This window comes from Glycine soja, chromosome 15 (assembly GCF_004193775.1).
Source record: "Glycine soja cultivar W05 chromosome 15, ASM419377v2, whole genome shotgun sequence".
In the NCBI taxonomy this organism is placed as follows: domain Eukaryota; kingdom Viridiplantae; phylum Streptophyta; class Magnoliopsida; order Fabales; family Fabaceae; genus Glycine; species Glycine soja.
Window position 1 is genome coordinate 3531827 of NC_041016.1, and position 20934 is coordinate 3552760.

General features: G+C 33.6%; 2 protein-coding genes across 8 annotated transcripts; both read right to left on the reverse strand.

Moving 5' to 3' along the window:
* Positions 1 to 1116: 1116 nt before the first annotated feature.
* LOC114388384 lies at positions 1117 to 11981 on the reverse strand. 7 transcript variants are annotated; one of them, XM_028348838.1, is made up of 15 exons: positions 11816 to 11980; positions 11030 to 11189; positions 10403 to 10530; positions 9857 to 10010; positions 9597 to 9706; positions 7249 to 7332; positions 7101 to 7149; positions 6924 to 7015; positions 5771 to 5900; positions 5491 to 5570; positions 3913 to 5399; positions 3258 to 3371; positions 2459 to 3182; positions 2128 to 2202; positions 1117 to 1510 (listed from the first exon to the last, which is right to left on the reverse strand). In XM_028348838.1, exons 2-13 carry the CDS (start codon positions 11171 to 11173, stop codon positions 2614 to 2616), a joined length of 3141 nt encoding a protein of 1046 aa, XP_028204639.1. In that variant the 5' UTR covers positions 11174 to 11189; positions 11816 to 11980; the 3' UTR covers positions 1117 to 1510; positions 2128 to 2202; positions 2459 to 2613. The 7 variants fall into 7 exon arrangements, with proteins under 7 accessions (XP_028204639.1, XP_028204641.1, XP_028204642.1 ...); XM_028348840.1 differs by lacking the exon at positions 2128 to 2202; XM_028348841.1 differs by lacking the exon at positions 1117 to 1510 and having other exon boundaries at positions 1889 to 2202; positions 5771 to 5897; positions 11816 to 11981.
* Positions 11982 to 15151: 3170 nt separating this feature from the next.
* On the reverse strand, positions 15152 to 18293 carry LOC114388537 (DDB1- and CUL4-associated factor 8-like). The gene is made up of 5 exons (XM_028349071.1): positions 18034 to 18293; positions 17558 to 17809; positions 16639 to 16782; positions 15864 to 16553; positions 15152 to 15651 (listed from the first exon to the last, which is right to left on the reverse strand). Exons 1-5 carry the CDS (start codon positions 18166 to 18168, stop codon positions 15406 to 15408), a joined length of 1467 nt encoding a protein of 488 aa, XP_028204872.1. The 5' UTR covers positions 18169 to 18293; the 3' UTR covers positions 15152 to 15405.
* Positions 18294 to 20934: the final 2641 nt, after the last annotated feature.

Genomic DNA, 20934 nt, shown 5'->3' on the forward strand with positions numbered 1-20934 from the left:
AATCATCAAGGAAAAAATTATAATTCAATAAACATCCCAAAATAATCCTCAATTTAATCCTCTAAGGATCCCTACACATGTTCATTCTAACCCCAATTACGATAAAATCATCCCTTACCTCTAAGCGGGCTCATGTGTGCATTGTGACAACAATAGCGACACCTCTAACGATTTTCTAAGATTCCTCAAGTTTTTACTCTGATTGGTCTCACAGGGTTCCCAAACGTCAGAGAGAAGAAAGGATTGAGGCCTTCATTTTGTATTGTTTCGTGCGATTCATTTTTCTCTCTCCATGAACATTATTTCGCAAATCCCAACAGTGAAGGTGTGGGGAATTGAATCGCAAATCACATATCAAAATTTCACGATAATCCAACGGTTAACGAGTCTGGAATCATAGTTTTACTGAGACAGTTTTGAATTTTTACGGGAAAAGAAAAAGCTTCGACATATTTTCAAAATTCCCAACAGTGAGAATGTTCGAAATTGAGTTGCGAACCTGGTGCTCAAATTTCACGACGATTCAACGGTTAATGAATCCGAGATCGCCATTTTTTCTGAAAGAGGTTTGGTGGTATGCAAAAAACTGAGAGGGTTTTGAGAGGAGGAAAAGGAAAAACGAAAGTGAGAGGGAGAGAAGTGTAGAGAGTATCGTCAGTCTCAAAACTAACCTAAAATGTCTCTATCTATAGCTAGGGTATTCATGCCTATTATTTACTTTATTTATTTTTATTATATAATAAAAAGGAACTCTATTTTATATTTTATCAAATAAATAATTCAAATAATTTTTTTTTCTTCAAACCATTATTTTAATATAGTTATTTCTCTTTATTTATTTAATTATAAAAAACTCATCATTTTCTAAAACTTTATTTATTTTACTAAAAAATCACGAAAAATAGGATGGTACGTAGTGTAGTGTTAAGAGTAAACTAGAAGACAAGAAATGTGCTAAGGATCGCAGTACCATTATGCTGATGCCTCGGGTCTTTAGGGTATATTTCGGTAAATTTAAAGGGATAAGCTAAATATAGATAGGGCAATTTGATGAAAGAACTCCGTTCCTATTATTGTTGAGGTGTAAGTTCTTTCTGTTATTCAACTATGCACAGCTTGAGCCTTCAAAACACTGAAGCACAACAACTTCCGGGAGGATACTCATCCGACTTTCTTGATTTTGGACTGCAGAAAATTTGGTGCAAATAAAGTTTAAGCATTTTGATTGACAGGCACATAACCTGCCCAATCTTATGCAATTGTTAGACTGGAATCTTTTAGCACTTATCAAACTGTATTTTGGACTCTCACCGGCATAATACTGCACTTACTATGTAAGTCATTGTACAAGTTTTCGACTCAACAATGGTATTCTTATAATTGTAATTATATATCTACATTGTATCCAGTAGTTATAGTTGTTTTCCACGGCAACTTCCCTTCTTTTCTCTTCTATGTGCCACCCGACAAAAAAATGTTCCCAATGCGTAATGTAAAAAACTGATATAACCTAACACATTAACCACCCGAAATCAATCCTTTGGCAAATAATATTTATCGCCAAACTCAACATTACGTAAAAGTACAGTTGCACATTACAAAAAAAAAAAAAAAAAAAACTGACTTGCATTAACAAAGCCATGTAAAAAGTCATTCATTAAGTGGCATGAGTCACACTCCAGTAATGCTGTTAAATATTGCCTGATAACCAGTTGCAAGATCACAAGACAGGACAATTCAAAGGAGATAAACAGAGCAGCAGGACAATTAGCAGAAACCATGAATGAATATATAGCTTACAACAACAAACTATTACACTGTTCTGTTGTGTTGTGTGTGTGTGTGTATAACTAATAACTGGGATTATAAAAATTACGCACAAAGAACCAACATTAGTAAAAGATCTCTAAAAAAGTGACTAGATCTGCCAAGATAGCAACAGAGTTACACATATCAGAAGGGATTTCCAACATTTACAAAGCGATCTATTTCACAAATCAAGCCTCTATCTATATCCACAATATGGTAAAAGAAAAAATTACATTAAATAGGAGAAATTATTTGATAGTCAATCAACAGGTTTCCATGCTCTGTGCTAAAAAGAGAAAACACTCAACTAACATCTACCTGCCAAATAGACCACTTTCAGATCCATGATTGATTGCTTAAATCTCAACGCGGTTTGCTTCCGCAAATCAAGAACTACACAGAAAAGGGATGGAGATTGAGAGCTTTATATTTCAAAAACAGAACAGCAAAGTCATATTTCACATATGATAAGATAGAGTCTAGAACCATATGGAGGACAATATTTTTTAATCTAGTATTGGAAGACAAGTAGTTGAAGACATTTTCGTACACAAAATGTACAATGTCTTTTAGGAGGAAGACTAAAATCAAGAACTGGACCATAAAAATTAAAGCAAGAAAAGAGGAAGCTTGAGATTTGAATGATTACCAGCTGCAGCTATAGCCCTTCTTGAGAGTTTCATCATTTCATAGCCTAATAGACAGGTTATGTCATGAGCCAGCCCCATCACCTTCGACAATGCAGAAAAATTCTGTTTGTATATTTCTGACTTAGCTTTACCATGGCCAATATACCCAACAATCTCAAATCCCAAATGCCCTGTTGAACAGATCCATAGAATTCGGCATTCGATATTTTGAATCATCATATCCTCTATAAAACTTGTTAAATCCAAGTCTTTCATTTCTCAAAAGCTCTGCCACACCCAGACCATTTCCACTCGGCACTTCATTCCACCCATCCAATTGGCCATTTGACAAGATTGCATTTCTAGGCTGCTGCAGAGACAACTGAGGAAATGAAGCCAGATTACTAACTTGTGATTGATTTAACCTTGAAGAAATGCCATAAGAATCACCAAACTGAGAAAAGGAATTCCCAATTTCAGAAAATCGAAGGTTTTGATGTGGTGAGAGAGATCTTTGCATCAATAATTGAACTCTAGCCTCATTTTCAAAGTAATTTAACTGTTCAGGGTAATTGGATCGCATATCCAGCACTGGGCTGTTTTGTGCACCTTGAATTCTCCCTTTAACAACTGCCAAAATAGCAGGATCCATAAATTCAATGTCTCCTGGATCACCAATATTTCCATTTGAGGGTGTTTGATATGAATTTCTCAGTAAGAAAGAAGGGTCGAGCAATGAATTCCCTGTCACGGGCATAACAATAAAATGAAACCAATCTGCAGAAAGACATGTAAAAGTAGAATGAAACAAGAACTAACCAGAGAGGGAGTCAAAAGCCTGCCCCATTCTCTCAAGGGAAGAAAAACCAGGAGGTGGTGCCCTGTTCGGAACAGAAAATCCTGGTGGTGCTGAAATTTGTGCTCTTGAAACAGCTGAAGAACATGATAAAGGAAAGTCATTACATCTCTATACAAAGAAAAGAAGCCTCTATAAGCTGTCATGCCATTTTAAACTTGGTGACATAACTCTCAATGAAAGTCAGTGATCTACTATAAACCACCACAAAAATTGTACTTAAGCAATACAAGTGTACTTAAGCAATTTTAAACAGTTGACCTTTCACTATTTTTTTTGGCAATACAAGTGTACTTAAGCAATTTTTATTCTCCCAAACATGTTAAAAACTCAATTTTTGTTAATCTACACGCAAGTAAAATATTGAAATTTTATGTGCAGGGTACCATTAGTTATAAAGTCAGCTCTTGACTATAGACCTATCCCTAGTTAGTTCTGGAAAATCCCACCAAAAGTAAGACATTTTTCAAAATACAGGTTACTCAAGAAGAATATTGAAGCAAGAATAGCACACAATAAGACAAGCATGGCAATGAAAAGAACAGCAAAAGTACCAATGATAAGAAATGTTGCTCTAAAAGCTACAATAGCCAGTTTAAATAAGCTATTATTACTCACCTGAAAGTTTATTGTTTGAAGCAATAAAATGGCCACTACCAAGATTTCCAGATTCCTCGAGGTTATTGGAGGGGATGCCATTTGCAAAACCCAGCTTGTCCAAAGAAAAGTCTCTTTCCACAAAATCCTGGATGAGTGAACCATTCTTTGGAAATTGCTGGTTGGCACCAGAAGATGGATGTACATTAGCTTGGAATTTGGATTCCTCCTGTCTTGCAAAAGAAAATCTAGATTGATTGTTACTTTGAACTTTCCAAGAACTAGATTTTTTTAAAGGACCATTCTGGTTGTCAGTGTTGTCACCCAACAACTTGGCCAAACTCTCATGTGATGTTAGCGAGTCATCCCAGGCATCAGACTCCATGGATAATATATTTGAAATTATACTGCTTTCACCCTTGTCCATAGCGGCGTCACTTCCAATATTAACTGCATCACTAACTAATCTTCCAATGCGTTGCTCATTTCTTGCATCATGGAGGAACCCATAAGAGCTGGTGCTGATCAATTTATCAGAATATTCATTGCAAAAGTTATGTGCATGTAATAATGAGTTATCCTTGATTTTATCATTGGCATCTAAAGAACCAGCATTTACAACATTACATGGTTCACCACACTGCAGAAGATGAGGACTAGAATGATTTGAGACATTAAGGAAACTGGCCGATTCGGGCAAATAAGAACCAACAACTTCTGGATCCTTAAGTATCTGATTATCAAAAGTTGTTACATCATCTTCCACTTCAATATTAGCTGATACTACTTGAGATTGAGATTGAGAATCCAATGACAAATCACATTGTTGCTTTAAATTACAAACCTCATTTTCTAATGCAGCAGCTTTACTGTCTGCATTTTTAATTAGTACATCTTTAAATTTGTCAGTATTATACTGTGATTCTTGAGATTGCATAGATTTAACCAACACATTATCAGGTGATCTGCTAGTTTTGGATAGGCTGTAATGTTGTTTATTTTGGGAATTTCTATCAATGTGAACAGAAGACAACTCCTGGGGAAAATTCTCAATCTCTTCACTGGTAGAAATAACTGCTTCCTCAGGACCAATGCTGCTTGGTTGTCGAGTGATGTCAATAGAATTAGTTGTGTTTGTTGCAGTAAAGCTGCCTCTATCACTATATCCGGCTAATGGTAGAGAAGACACCTGATTGTTCAATTTCATGGGTGAAAGAGAAACTTCAGAAGCCAAAGTTCTTTCTTCAGCACTATCCAGGATATCCATGCTTCTATTTTGTTTAACAGGTTTCAATAATTCATTTTTTACTTGAGGTGTCATACTATGACTCCCATCACTCGACAGTGGCCTCTTTGTAACATCACTATTTAATGAAGCCTGAATAGTGCATGCAACAGCAGAGGAAAAGGGTAGGGTGCTGCTGATTGTATCAGGTTTAAGCTTGGACAGTCCATTTGGACATAATAAACCACAAGCAGCTGGCTGACAATTTGTAGCCCGTATACCCCTAGCAAACACATTGATTGAAATTTTTAAAATTATAAATTTAAATTACTTAAACCTTCATTGCTGAATACAATTATACAAATATACATTACCATGCTGCAGCTGCAGAAAGAGCTATAGGTCTCCCAGAAGTTCCATTAGGAGGTGAACCTCTTACAATGCTAACAGAGGTCTGCATATGATAAAAATAGAAAGTTAGTACCAACATATTCAAATGCAGAATGCACAAACTAGATTTTCCAAGCAGTATAATGTAGTAAAAGCTACTAAATATCAAATTAGCACGCAATAAAGATATGGTAAAAAAACACTCAAAAAAGGAGGCAATATAACAAAGCAAGAGTTAACGAAAGCATGAAATAAAGGCCCTACACTTGATGAATTTTTCACAATTGATTTTCCTGATGAATTATCCGTGCAATCATCCAATGGAGGAGGCAATACATTCCCTGATTGCCGTTGCATATTGTATGCAGCACCAGTAATTTGTTGAACACGACTTCTTCAAAACAACAAAGCAAGTGACTAGACCATTGTATGAAAAGCACTACATGCATTTCACAAGAGATAATATGCAAAAAAAAAAACTAGGGAAATCTAATTTGAAATGACTGTATTGTGAAGCCCATTTCAATTCATCTACTCCTATATTATAACTAATCCCTATCTTGGAGAATGAAGTTCTCACTCTTTTAATTATAAATTTTTTACACTCTCTTCTCTCCTTGGGAGTTGCATTTCACACACATTTGCAACTAACCAAAAAATATCTCTTTTTATTTTGATTTATATTTAATTTTCTTAACCACCTATCCATTTCAATTTTAAAATAACCATATATTAAAATCTAAAATTACTTATTGTAACTCCAAAATATAATTTCTATATTTAAAATATTTACTTATTATAAATTATAATTAAAATTATATAAAAATATATATATATCCTGCACAAAGCACAAGCTAAAATAGTAATTTCAAAAGCAAATCAGAGCAACCTAGAATTTAGTGATTCCTAAAGACAAAATAAAAACTCATCGGAATCCATTTAAAACATACGTGCAGCCATTACTAACTGCAGGAAAAAAAAAGCTTGCCAATTGCCCTTGAAAAAGAAATGTTTGAGGCGTTTCAATTATTTCAAGGAATGGCTTTCTCATTTATTACTTCCTTGATTTTCTAAGCATTGAGGAGTAAGGTTTCATGTTCTTATAAATATTTAACCAGAGTCAACATGATATTCTAGACATGCCTAAGAAAATAAAAGTTTCAGCTATGATCCTCATATAGTTTAGTATCATAAAGGTATGACAGATGACACATCCATCAATGTTAATTTAAAACTGAAAACTAATACGTAATGCTTACATGACCAGGACAAGAAACATTCTTCTTAACAAGATAAAGGTAAAGTACTCTCCTTTACTTTATCCAATCATAGCTGGATCATATAAACAATAGATTCTATCTTTCAACAGAATCATAACAAACCTTGCATGAAAGTTCATTTAAGATAAGAAAAATACCTAGTGTATGCTGAAATTATTTCATCTTTTGTGAAACTATCCTCATGAGAGCCAATCCCATGCAGATATAGACAATCTGGATTGCTGCAAGGCTGGTCATCAAGATCTATTCCCCAATCAAGCTTTAACTAATGAAAGAACAAGTTATAATTCAAAAGGAATTAGTAATTTTCAAACCATGTTTCTGAGCCATGCATGACAATATTTAGTGGTTCCAAAACAAGCCCTGCAAAACACAAACCAAAAACATTGAAAACTGATAAGCTAGAATTGGATTACCAGAGGCTAATCACCTTGAATAGCTTCAGTAAATCCAGATAGGTACCTTAAAGGTCTACCCTCCAAAACGAATCCATGCACATTTTGAATGCATCGAATTGCTTCTTCTTCTTTTGAATAAGTAATATATCTGGGGCAAAAACTCTTTCAGGAACTGCTACAGTTTTATATTATAAAGAAAGGTAAGCGGACATAACAGGGAATATCATGGAGAGGTTGAAGGCCACACAAATCCTGTTTTTGGTCGTCTTTTAACAATTGAGCTTTAGAATGTAAGAAGCCTTTTCTATTTCTTTTACTCAAGAAAAGATATTGTTTTGGTGAAGTCTTTTTGCTCGTCATTTCCTTCCATCCAGTGTGGATCTTAAGGAGGCCAAAACAAGGAATTTGACTCGTGATAGAGTAGCAGTCAGACAGCCACTATGGACCACAACAATGAAGTGCTCCACTACAAGCAATTAGGATTGGCCATGAGTCACTATGCTATGCCCCTTGATAACTGTTGTGCATAATTATACTTTGTAATTAAATCATACAAGAATTGATGGATTTTCCCTCTTTTATTGCTTATTTTTGTGTGAATAATCATGATTTTGACACCATTTGAATTTGTATCCAATAGGTGCTTAAACTGGTAAAGTTATATTGTTTGGTGGTGTATTTGTTGCAGAAACACAAAATAAAGCTTGGAAGACAAGTAGGAGTGGGAATAGGCCAAGCCAGGCTTTAAAAAGCCTGAGCCTAGCCTACAATGAATTTTTTAGGCCTGAACCTGGCCTATAGCCTATCAAAGGCTTTTATTTTGGCTCGGCCTGACCTTTTTAAAAGCCTAACCTGGCCTGATAGCCTTTTTAAAAGTCTTCTTCACACTAAAGGGGCACATGACTCACACCTAAATTGAGCAGTAATGTGTAATCAAAGTCTGCTCGTTTAAAAAAAAATTAATTGTACTAAAAAAATAATATAAGTATAAATTGGTACAAAAAAAATATAAATATATATATATATATATAGACTGGCCTATCAGGCTTATAAGACTTTTTAATAAGCTTAAGCCTGATCTATTTAATTTAATAGGCTTTTAAAAAAACTTGAACCTAACCTTTTAATTAAATAGGTCAGTCCAGGCCAGGCTTTATGTAGGTCAAGTTGTAGGTCCCTGTAGGCCGACCTGGCCTATTCCCACCCCTAAAGACAAGTTGAAGGTTTGGAGACTCTTGCTCAACGTACCATACACGCCCAACACAACGCAGACGCTTAGCGGGCAACACTCGCTTAGCGCAAAGAAATCACATGAAAATTCTGATATCACGCAAACGCGCGCTTAGAGCGAGGTCACGAAAAATAACAGAACAGAACTGCATTTTAAAGGAGAAAAAGGAAGGGGGAATTCATCATTCATTATTATTCAGTTCTCACGAAATTATTGAGGATCCCATGGAGAGCAAAGGCTAGGACTCGTGCAAGAAGAAGGGAAATCACCCATTAGAAGTCATTTCGTCCATCCATCTCCATTCTTTTCCACCTTCTTCACTCCTCATCACCCTTTTGCAATTGTAAAGTCTCTCATGACAATGAGAGATTAAATCACTCATTGTTGGAAGTTTAACAACAAAATACTCTTGATGTAAAGATCCTTACTATCTATTTAATGTTATTTCAATTTCATTATCTATTTCATGTGCTTAATTTCATGTTTGTGGTTTGATCACCCATATTCATGTATGTGTTTTAAGGTTTAAACATCGGAAAATGTTTATCTCTTAAGAATTGGAAAAGGGACATCTAAATAATTCAACTCTAGGGATAGAATGGTGTTATTTAGCCTGTTATGTTATACACATCTCCATTAATAATGCAATTTAACTAGTTTATCTTTTAAGAGATTAAGAGAAGAATTAGATAAATTAGACTCTTTCATGTGAGGAATCATAACTATAGTATATAAGTAAACGTGGGTGATAATTGGACTACTATTAAATAGAGAAAATCATTAGCAGTACATCAAGAATAATTTTGGTAGGCTAAATCCTAACATATCAGTATTCTGAATCAACTGTCACTTCTTCACTTCAAGTGTTAGTTTTTCTTCCCTCGCATATGTTAGATAATTAGTTTAATTTTATGTCAACTTATTTTTAATGTTCCATAGCATAAATTAATTAAACTAACTCATTAATTGCTGGGAAATTGGATAGGCATAACTCTGAGTACAAACAAAGTTCATGTGGACTCAACACTCGGATTTCTGTTTTACTTTACTATTTGGGACAAATTGGTGCACGTGCCAATAAGTTAACACCGCTATGGGGGCCACCACTATTGCTCCTAAGAATCCTGCACAATACCACTAAGAAAAAAAGCTAAGCTGCATTGAAGACAACATAAACTTACACACTACATGTATTGTTTGGAAACTGCTGAACAACACCAGCTGTGGTTCGAGACATTGACACTTTTAAGACCTTCCCATACTGACCAAAATATTCTCGCTGCTGGAGGAGCTGCACAAAGATAAAATAAAATATTAGTAAATTTACATTGAGAATAAGAAAAAAATGAGAAGGCAAGAGAGGGGATGGTGGCCTAAAAACAAAACAGATACACAAGACAGCAACTATTGAATTTGAAAGCATAAGAGGTAAAAAATTTACATCTTCGTCTGCCAGATTGAGAGGCAATCCCACTATGTAAACCAGGTTCCGCTGAATTACTCGCACACTACTGAGTTGCTTCCGTGCTTCAGAAGATTTTGACTTTGCTTTCTGGTTCTTCATCTTTTTTTCCATATGAACTTCAGCCACCAATCTAAGTAAGGATATAATTAACAAGAGAAACACGCCAATAAGGCCTAGTTTGGCAGCTTAAACAAGTTTCTCAGTAGTAAGACAAAGATCAGGGAAACAAAAATCACAAGACTTTTGTTCTATCATAAATAAGGCCTAGCTTAAACAAGTTTCTAAGTAGCTTATAACTGGTATTTTCTTTTGTTCTATCATAAAGACAGCACAACAACTACAGAGTTTCTAATATATATAATATATTATTAGCATAATATGATTGCTTATTTAGAGTGTAGTTTGAAGATATAGTTATGCAAAATTGCAAATGCATGCATGCTTAATTTAAAAACAAAGAAAGGGCCTATGAAAGCAACACAACATTTCAAGCCTACAGAAATGTACTGTTAACATAATAACCTCTCACAGTTTGCAGCCATCCCAACAATCTTTTCCTTATCATATGGAGAACGACATGCAGGACATCGTCCCTCTGTGTCATCCTTCTCAGCCATTTCCAGTATGTGATGCCAACACCAGACACATATCTACAGTCAAGTAGAGATAAAAAAAATTAGTATTCACCATTAGTGTTTATGATACAAAATTTTTCCTCAGAAAACCAAAAATAAATAACAGCACCTGTATCTTAAACACATGTTGATTTACAAAAGATGAAGTAGCACTTTATTCTAAACAGAAAAAAAAAATCACAGCTACTAAATAAATAGTTTAGAGAGTAACTCGCACAATTCAGTCAATATGCAATAATCAGTAACACATTGTAGAATTCAATAATAAATGCCACCTGGCAGAATTATGAGCTGCATAAAATACAACTAAGGATGGAACAAGACAGGGAGAGAATAAACAGTGAAGAATGTCAAATGTTAAAAGACCAACAGAGAAGAAAACCTATATGGACCAAAAAACCAAAGCAGTCAGAGTGACAAAAAAATTAAGTAACCTTAGAAAACACAACATATTATATAAAAACCTTCAGACTATTGCCTAATAACAAAAAAAAACAGAGAAATAGAAACAAACCTCATAACCACATTTGCATGGTTTCAACTGCTGATCTGTCAAATCCATCTCTTCAGCACAGAGAGGACAAGTCCTTTCTCCTTCGTCACTCATGATTGCCTTGGGTAAAAATTCAGTAAACCAGGAAACACGTGTTACTGACATAAAAGCCAAGCAAACACTGCTACAAGCGGAAAAAGTCTACTTTCAGTGAACTAAATACTATTTTGCCTCAGGAACCCAACAACAACTATGATAGTGCAAATTATCATCTGCCCCTTAATAACAACGTTTTGCACTGTCACACAGTCACTTTAGGAAACTATAACAAAAAAAATCAGGAAAAAAGTCATGCATTAGACAATATGCGAAATTCGAAATACAATTAATTAACAATTAGTCAATTACACAAGGGAAGTGGACTACAACCGTAAAACACAGCCTCAATTCTTATACTTAAATTCAAATAAAAATAAATAAATAGATTGAAGCACGTCGCTGAGAAACCTCAGATCAACTAAACACTAATCGGAGCATAAAATCAGACAAGCAGAAAGGGAATAAATGGCAATCAAAGACCTAACCGCGATTGTTCAAAGCAAACAAAATCGAAATCCGAGAAAATCCGAAAAGTCAAAGCTGGAAAGTGAATTTAAATATTAGAAAACAGCAACGAAAGGACAAATTGATGAGCGATAACAATGATCGGTGAAATCAATCTAAGAATGCATTAGGGATCAATACAAAAATTTGATTCGAATATTCGATGGAGAAATTAGGGCGACGGATTGGAGCTCCATAACTCACAGTGATGAGATCGTCGGTAAGAGGAAGAGATTGCTCGAGAAGAAGCGCACGCACGCACGCACGATAAGGAAGACGGACGCACAGGCAGAGAGCGAGCAAAGTGTAAAGAAAACCACAGGGTGTATTTTAAAAAGAGAGAGAGAGAGAGAGAGAGAATAAGGCTTTGTTTGGATGGGCCTTTTCGGCTGCTGCTTCTCTCCTTCACGCGTCGTTGTCGTTCCAAGTATTCCATTTTCTAACTCCGTTTCATGCCCTTCTCTTTTGTTTTATTTACTGCGACGTGCCCTTTTTGCCCTGTTGACTCTCTCCTACCTTTTATTGATTCTATCTGTTGCAATTTGTCCAACTCGAGTTTACTGTTTCAGTATTTAGATTCTCTACGGTGCGTGTGTGCGTTGCTAAATCCTAAGCCCTCGTTGTTATGTTACACGTGCTCGACTTTTTTTTTTTTTTTTATCAAACGGCTGTGATTGGTGAAAAGCTCCTTTCTTCGTCATCAAAAGAGACACGGAGTTCTTTTTGAATTAGAATATCATAATCTTGATTGTTAAAATCCTAATTGAATTATTTATCTATTTTCAACTCTATTTTGGACCAATAAATCTTTGGATTTTAGCTTATGTGACATTAGAGGGTATGGATTCCTTTATATTACTCTTTCTGTTCGGGTATTACCGGTATCCTTCAAAATTTGTTTTTCTTTGTCCAGCAAAAAAAAAGAGGATATGATTTCTTAAATACCACCAAAAGCATCTCACACGGAGGTTTTTTTAAAGAATTTTTTATAGTCAAAATTGATGGTTATGTTCCTGTGATTTGAAGGAAGTGGTTAATCAAGAGGAAAAAGAGAGAGATGTTAATCTAATATACTAATCACAACTCAATGATTTTAGGGATGTTTTGCACTTGCGTAACTTGCATGATTGTGGATGTAAGTAAGGGTGACACTTTCACATGACATAACAAAAATGAAAGAATGGCTAACATACAAACATAGAAAACCTATGTTTACAATAACTCATCAAGCAAGGTATACATTAAATCATTACCCAACTTTTGTTAATAGTTTTTTCATCGACTTTGTGCTACAAGAGACTTCAAAGGAAGATCATCAACTTCAAAGAATCATGGACACGAGAAAAGAAGACGATACATTCAGATAGCAACACTATAGGCATGGGACACTTAAGCCTTACCATAAAAAATAGTCAATTGTTTTGAAAACAGAGAGACTAATGGGGTTGTAAAGAAAAAATATATAAAAATGTTTAAACAAAAATGTCTTTGAAATGTTAATTCTAGGCCTTTTTTTATTATGTTATGCATCATTTCCCTTGTCAATCTATATAAAGTAATCTCAAGTCACACGACCACATTTCTGTTGCATTTCCATTAATTATTGATCAATATTTTGGTGTGAAACTTAATTTCAACGGTTAATAAATTATGAAAAATAAATGTAAGCAAATAGAACTAGAAAAAAAAACACATAAACTAAAATACGAAGAAGAAATTTAATTATGTAAAAAAAATATTGTTATAAAAATATAACTATTTAAATATTCAATCTACAAAAAAATATTTAAATTGATCAAAACTTGTTTCAATGGTGATTTGTAAATGTGTCTAATATTGCTTGAACAAATTTGAGTCTCAAATGAAAAAAAAGGAGTAAAGACCTTCATTGAATAAATAATTAATTAAAGAGTAAAAAAGATTGATTTGATTTGGTATAAAAGTTTTTTAAAAAATGTTTCTAGATTGTTTGAAGGAAAATATATAATTACTAGATAATGACATTGAACGGGATTATTTTTTTGAAGGTTGTTTGGCTAAAAAATATTTCAACTGGAAAATATTAATCGATTAGTTAAACCTATGAAAATGAATTATAACTATGAGATTATAATGCGATACAGACATAGGGCGACCTTCCTCCTTAAGTCCATATCCATTCTCATTTTGGACAAAAAATAAAGTTATACCAATTTCACCTTTGTAGTTGCCCTTATTTTATTTGATTTAATTCCCTTTTGTGAAATTTCATTTTTTTATTAAATAAACTATATGTTACGTTTTTTTTAATGAGACGAAAGAAAAAACCTAAAACTAGCATTAATAACCATGTGGAAAAGCAATAAAACTTACCTACGCCATTACAACAAAAGAAATAAAATGAGAAATAACCTAAAAAATTTGACAATTTAAAGATAAATCAAAGTTAGCAAGATTGTCCACTACTTGGTTCCCTTCTCTCAAAGTGTACTTTTTAATATTTTAAATCAAACTAAATATGGATGATAGGAAGGACATATATTGCATAGTAATATAATAGACACCTAAGAATCAAATTCCACAATAAAATGCTTGAATCCACAATTTCATGCTACCTGAATTCCAATCATAATTCGAACAAAGAGGCTTATTAAAATAAATGTTTTTTAATAAAAATTAGTCATCAGTAAAATAAACAGACACTTTATACCTATAAGTAAAAACAAAGGACGTATTTTAATACCCTTCTTAATTATATAAAAGTTCTTATTCAGTTTGTTACATATTTACAACATAATTTTCATAAATAAATTAATTAATGTAAATACGTCCTTTTTATATATAACATGGATGATATTTATCCAACTCCAGTTGTAAATAAAAAAACACCAAAGCATAAAATTAATTTTGTTGGTGTAAAATATTTTTGTTTTTTATTTTTTTAACAGGAAAAAATATGACACGCTACAGCCCAATTTTTTTGACATGGACTATAATGTGCATATAAGCCCACAATTCAGGTTTGAGTCCAGCAAAAGAATCGTATTATCTCGGGCTTTGTTATTCTCTTTAGGAAGTTGCTTTCCACACCTTCAATGTTGCTTTATACATCCCTTTTAAACTTCCAGAGTATCCGGAATGTAAAACTACATTCCGGAAAGGCCTCTCTAAAATGTAAAAATTTTAGATTCTAGACTAGGTGCAAAAAGAAAATGGAGAGGTGCAGGAAATAATTTCCTTTCACTATCTTTGATTGTCTTTCCACCCTTTAACTTTTCTTTTTACAAAAATATGTTTTTGGCAGAAATTAGTTTCTACTTTCTTTTTTAAGATGTTTTAGTTTCTACTTTCTATAGTGTATTTATGTTATATAACAAACAAACAAACAAACGTAAGACTATCTTAAGCTTCAGCTTAGCCACGAACAACTGATTTAGATGCATGGGGTGACCCGTTGTGGTTAGGGAACTTTTGTTCTATTAATTATTTTATTTTAAGTGATTGGAAGATATTTTTTAATATATACTTTTTATTAGTTAAAATTTATTAAAAAATAAAAAATTATAAGTGAAGCTCATAATTGATTAAAAATAAGATTTATACATATTTTATACCTGTACACGTCATAATATCTGAATATCAACTAGAAAAATCCCAGATTTTACAGCTCTGCACACTGTTTTCCTAATGGTGTTTACTAGCACACGTTTCAAACATGTATATGGTACTGCTTAGTGGAAAACAGTGAAGCTAACATCATTTAGTGTTTCAATGGAATTAGTCAGCCAAAGCAACCAAACCCACTTCTTTAAGCTCTAGCTAATGTTGCAATCTCTGGAATTTCCAGGAGAATCCTCTTCAGAAGAGGCATCACCATCTGAGAATCCTAAAAGGTAGCCCTCTGCATCTTCTTCATCACTTACAATATCTGCCCTATTATGTCTTCTTTCAATATACGCCAATGTCTGCCGCCTCTGCAGGCGAAGAACATGCATTATAACATCAGGAGTAAGGGTTACCCGTGATCGGTCTTCTCTGCCCTGTCTGTTTGTCTCCATTATCTGGTCACACTTACAACAATCAGAAAACTTGCAATCAAGAATGCAAACAAGGTTTTATAAACAAAAGTAGCATATGAATTATGAAGCACTAAACATATCCTATGGCAAAAAAAAAAGGGCATTGAACATATCTTTGTAACTTGTAAGTAAAGAAAGCAGTTGAGGAATGAAAAAAGGATGAGGGAAAAAAATATAGACAGCAGAGATAATACCTCTTTCACATTCGCAGGAAGTGGAGGTATATCATTCCCTAGAGGAGCCCAGATTTTCACATTTTTTTCTATACCACAAGTAGCGAGAATAGGTATATGTGGATGGGCCTCAAGTTGATTTACAACATGTTGATCACCTACCATTAATCTCACCAGCTTAGCTTCCTTCTTCTTCCAGATGAATATATGGCCACAATCAGAACCGCTCATGATGTATTCATCATTTGGGCCAAAAAAATTCACTCCTTTAATTGTCTGTGCATTTCTGTGGCCTGAGTAAACTTGGGCCTCATGAATATTCTTCGGATCCTCAGATGTAGCAGAAGAAGGTGAGGAATCTGAGTGCACATTCTTTTCAAACAGATAGATGAGCTCATCATTATAAGAAACAAGGAGTTCACTAAAGCTTGAGTAAGCCAATCCAGTGATATGGACATTATTTGAACCAATTAAGTGACAAGGGCAAAATGTGTTAACAGGTCGATCTGAATTTCTTGCTGAACCCCACTGGCATTTTCTAATGTCATAAACACGTGCATATTCATCAGATCCACCGATAGCAAAGTAATATGGATTTCTAGGGTCAATCACAATGGAATTCAACCCTACTTTGCTTAGAGTCTGTTTATTGTTTCCTATTGACGAGGAACAACAGAAAAGTTTCGTAGCAGAATTACTTCGCAAATCAAACTGCAAAAGAAACAAAACTTATAACTGTTTGAGGATGGCATAAAGGGGAGCTTCAATGTGCAACATGCTATAATACTTGACTAACATGTTGAATAAATCCATCTTCACCAGAACTGTAAAATATGTGGGCACTTCCAGGCTCCACAGCAAGCTTGTATACACAACCATGGTGCTTCCCCAACATTGTAGTGTCAACTCTACCATCCTCCCAGAGAAGGCCAAGCCTTACCTGCAAAGGAAAAATCAGTTTCCAATAGAGGAGACTCAAGCAAACACTTTAGAAAAGCATAAGTTAGGTTGAGCTTAAATAAAGAGTGTAGACTATCAGTATGGCAATTTTTAATATCATTTGGATGACAGACAAAGAGGCATCATATCTTGATAAAATTAATCAATAGAAGGAGAAAACTCATACAAACAGTTTTGACTTGTTATGCTTGATTATGGTGGCATTCTATTTATGTTTGGCAGCATTTAGTAACTTGTGGCATATTGCCTACTTGGACAGGAAAATAAGCTATATATCGCACATAAAATACAAAGTACAGATTTTTGTTAGTTCCACTTCCACTTGATAAATATTAATGATAAAACAAACAAATTGGTCAGCTAGTTTCATATCTATTTCCAAAGATAGAAAATATATATTAAGCTTTTTTTGTTTTGTTTCTCACATATATCTGAGACAATCTTGTTCGAGACACAATAAGGTATTAAATGTGAACACCTGTCCTGGTAGGGATTCAAATCTTGATTCACCATGTTCTATGAGACTAGTCCATTCTGCTAGAGTCAACCCCTCCATCTGATGTTCTTTTAGCATAATAAATATATTTAGCTAAAGAGCATCATAATAAGAATAAAATAAAAAGACATAGAGTACATGATCAAATGACACCCGTTTAATTGTTGCTAAAAAAGAGGAAGCACGGGGAATTGGAGCCTGCTATTTTGGGGCTGAACAGAATATTTGATTAGATGCTCACTGTGACAAATTTATTTACCTGGCCATCACCGGCAGAAGTTACAATTCGGCAGTCATCGGTGAATGGAATAATCTTTGTCTGGAATATGTTGTCTGTGTGGCCAGAAGGGTATGCAAACAATCTAGTTTTGGATGCCCAATTCCAAAACATAACTTGTCGGTCATCAGAACCTGAGACCAGAAGGTCACCAGTGGAGTTAAACTCCACTGCATTCACACACCCTTCGTGACCATCCAACTTCCCATATAAATCCAAGCTCTTCACAAGGACCTTCAAGTGGAAACAAAATAACCCTCATAAGACAAATAATAACATGAACTTTTACACATTATAAAGCATTAAACCACACAAGTCACAAGCGATTCATAGCATGGGTTTTTTACTTTCTATTCCTTGTATTGTACCACAAAGAAATGCAAACACTCGGCGGTGATTAATGACATAAAATGGGAGACAAAAATGAAAAACGAAATAGAGAGTGAAATTGGCAAAACCTCGGAAGCTGAAAAGCGACGCGCGAAACTGTTGGGATGAGACAAACCTAACTCTCTTCTGAAAATATCTGTAAAGCCATGTGGAGGACAAGAGTTAGAATTAGTAATTCCCCGATGGTTATGGAGATTTTCCATTTCGATGAAATTTTCAGAGTCTGCTGCGTCTACTTGTTGAAGTTGAAGTGGATTCCTTTATGAGTGAGGAAGACGCTAACTTAGGTCGTCATATGCAATGCAATCGCGTAGACAGAGATTGTGATTTTAATTTTAGCCCTTTCGGCTTTTACTTCGATCAGTCATGGGCTGGCACAAATGAAACAAAGGCCTATAATATATTTGAGTGTTGCTAGGTACACCCAGCATTATTGCTGGTGCACCCAGCATTTAATTAAAATATTAAAATTACCCCTGTGCATTTTTCGCATTTGTGATGGGTGTGTGTGAGGGTGATTCGTAAATCGTACGGATCAATTTGATCCGTAAGATTGATACGGATCAACTTGATCCGTAAGCCTTTTACAGAACAATACGGATCAACATGATCCATAAAAGTCTTACGGATCAAGTTGATCCGTAAAAAGCTTATGGATCATGTTGATCCGTATTGTTTCATAAAAGGCTTACGGATCAAGTTGATCCGTAAGGTTTCTACGGATCAAGTTGATCCGTAAGGCTTTTACAGATCAACTTAAATGGCTTACGGATCAAGGATATTTTCGTCATTTTACCTTAAGTGCTGGGTGCACCTAGCAACACCCATATGTTAGGCTGGAGATTCGATCCAATCTGGAATTAATTCTAAGATTTTTTCAGAGTAGTGCTTTAAGTCATTTTTTAATTGTTTAGATATAATTTAAAATTTAATTTTGGCCCACATGTTTTATTGTGGTTTTTTTTCTTCTAAAGATAAGATATTTTTACAATCGAAAGTTATGACACTAGGAAAGATGAGTAACATCTCTCCCACAAATATTGTTCTATTCATATAATCAAAAATCAAATTATTATCATATACTTACAGAGCCCACACTACCAGTCTTTTGTCTTGTGTCACACTTAGTGGTTCACTTTTTTTTTAATCACCTTGTGGCTCACATGCTTTATTGTTAGTTAAATAACATTTATAATTTATTCTTGTCCATCATTTTTTTTAGGTTGAGAGAGGTTTAGAATGTGCTTGGTAGAGAGGGGTGAAAAGAAATGAAAAAAGATGAAATGAGAGTTGAAAGGGAGTGTAAAATAAAATGATGTAGTAAAGATTAAAAAAAGTGTAAAAGTAATTTGATAGGTAAAAAAAGTAAATAAAAAAGTGAATCAAGAGGAATAATGAATTATGCATTTTGCACAAACTTAGGCTAGTATTGAAAGTGTGTGAGAAACTAATTTTTCTTTTGTGCTCTCTCGTGTCACTCTCTTCCTTCTCTTCTATCACGCACCAATATGATTTATCTCTCTCCTTTCATCTCCTTTTTCTCAATTTGGAATGAAAGTTACATCCTATGGGTCTCACCTTTTTTTTTTTCAAAAAATGTCACCAGTATTTGATCCCACCAAAAACCTTACGAGTGTATTTGGATGGAGAAATTTAAAATTTTGAGAAATTTTAAATTCTAAGAATTTTAAATACTTCAATTAAAATTCTTTTATTTTCAAAATTTTGTGTTTGGATAAAAAAAATTAAAATTATGAGAATGAAAAAAGAAAGAGAAAATATGGTTGGTGTGCTAGTTATAAGTGTTTCTCTATGCTCACACCCAATCGATATTTTAGGAGCTTAGACGGTGTTTCTTGAAGTAAAAGAAAATTGAAATTCCATATTTTTAGTTGTTTAAAATTCTGTTTTAAAATTTCAAAATTTTAAATTTCATAAAAAGCATCAAAACAATGAATTCTAAATTACAGAAATTCAAATTCTCTACAAATTACTTTCCTTAGTTAAAATTCTCTATCCAAACGTACTCTACATGCATTTAGAATTTTTTTTCATAAGAACAAAAAATAGTCTAATATTTTCTCAAACAAAAAACTATATAAATTTTATTAAAAATAGAGTAAAAAATTTAAAACAATAAAATTTAAAAGAATAAAGTGGGTAAAATTAATATCAATTTATTCTATTATATCTTTTACAATTATTTATATTCATCTTATTAAAAAAATATCTTACTGGAACAAGATTTATCAATTACCTCCATTATCTTCCATGTAGATCTATCACTGCTCACAACTTTCACATCAAATTACTTGTAGCTCCACCTATCAAATACACCCTTAGATTTTGACTAAAAAAACCCACCAGTTTCAGTGGAAATTTATAGTGGAATTACATATTTCTTACCTACCATTACCTAAAAACTGAAATCAAGTTTTGGCTTGGCAGGAGTGGAAGACTGATCGGTTGGGGCAACAACCTATTTTAATTGATATATGCATGTACATTAAGCATAAAATAATATAGATTTGAATATATACTTTATCAATAAAATGTGATAATTTTTGTGTTTTTAAGTTTTTTTTATTATCGTACAATAAAATAAAATAGAGTCGAATAAAATGTATCATTCTTATTATTTAATTAAAAATAAGTACTTACATTTATGAATAAATATAAAAAATAAGTACTTACATTTATGAATAAATATCATCTGCATAAATAGTGTAAATAATTTTTATATTGTTATTCAAAAAATTATAATGATAAGTTTATTGATTTTTTAATAATTATTTTAAAAATTATAACAACAATAATTTTTTATTAGTTGATAGCATAATTTTTTATACTAATTATGCATATAAATTTAACTATTACTAAATTCATAATAAAGAGAACTTTTTTTTCTCTGGTCCCTCAAATTTGCCGAGATGATTTTAAACTCTAAAGCAACCGGAAGCTGATCTATT

Coding starts and splice junctions, on each gene's coding strand:
- LOC114388384 (XM_028348840.1), bottom strand. CDS start 11,173: ATGTCAGTAACACGTGTTTCCTGGTTTACTGAATTTTTACCCAAGGCA. Junction 10,531..11,029: donor CATGCAAATGTGGTTATGAG/GTTTGTTTCTAT, acceptor ACTTGACTGTAG/ATATGTGTCTGGTGTTGGCA. Junction 5,571..5,770: donor TTGTGAAAAATTCATCAAGT/GTAGGGCCTTTA, acceptor TATCATATGCAG/ACCTCTGTTAGCATTGTAAG.
- LOC114388537 (XM_028349071.1), bottom strand. CDS start 18,168: ATGGAAAATCTCCATAACCATCGGGGAATTACTAATTCTAACTCTTGT. Junction 17,810..18,033: donor GTCGCTTTTCAGCTTCCGAG/GTTTTGCCAATT, acceptor TTCCACTTGAAG/GTCCTTGTGAAGAGCTTGGA. Junction 16,554..16,638: donor AAGATGGATTTATTCAACAT/GTTAGTCAAGTA, acceptor TTTCTTTTGCAG/TTTGATTTGCGAAGTAATTC.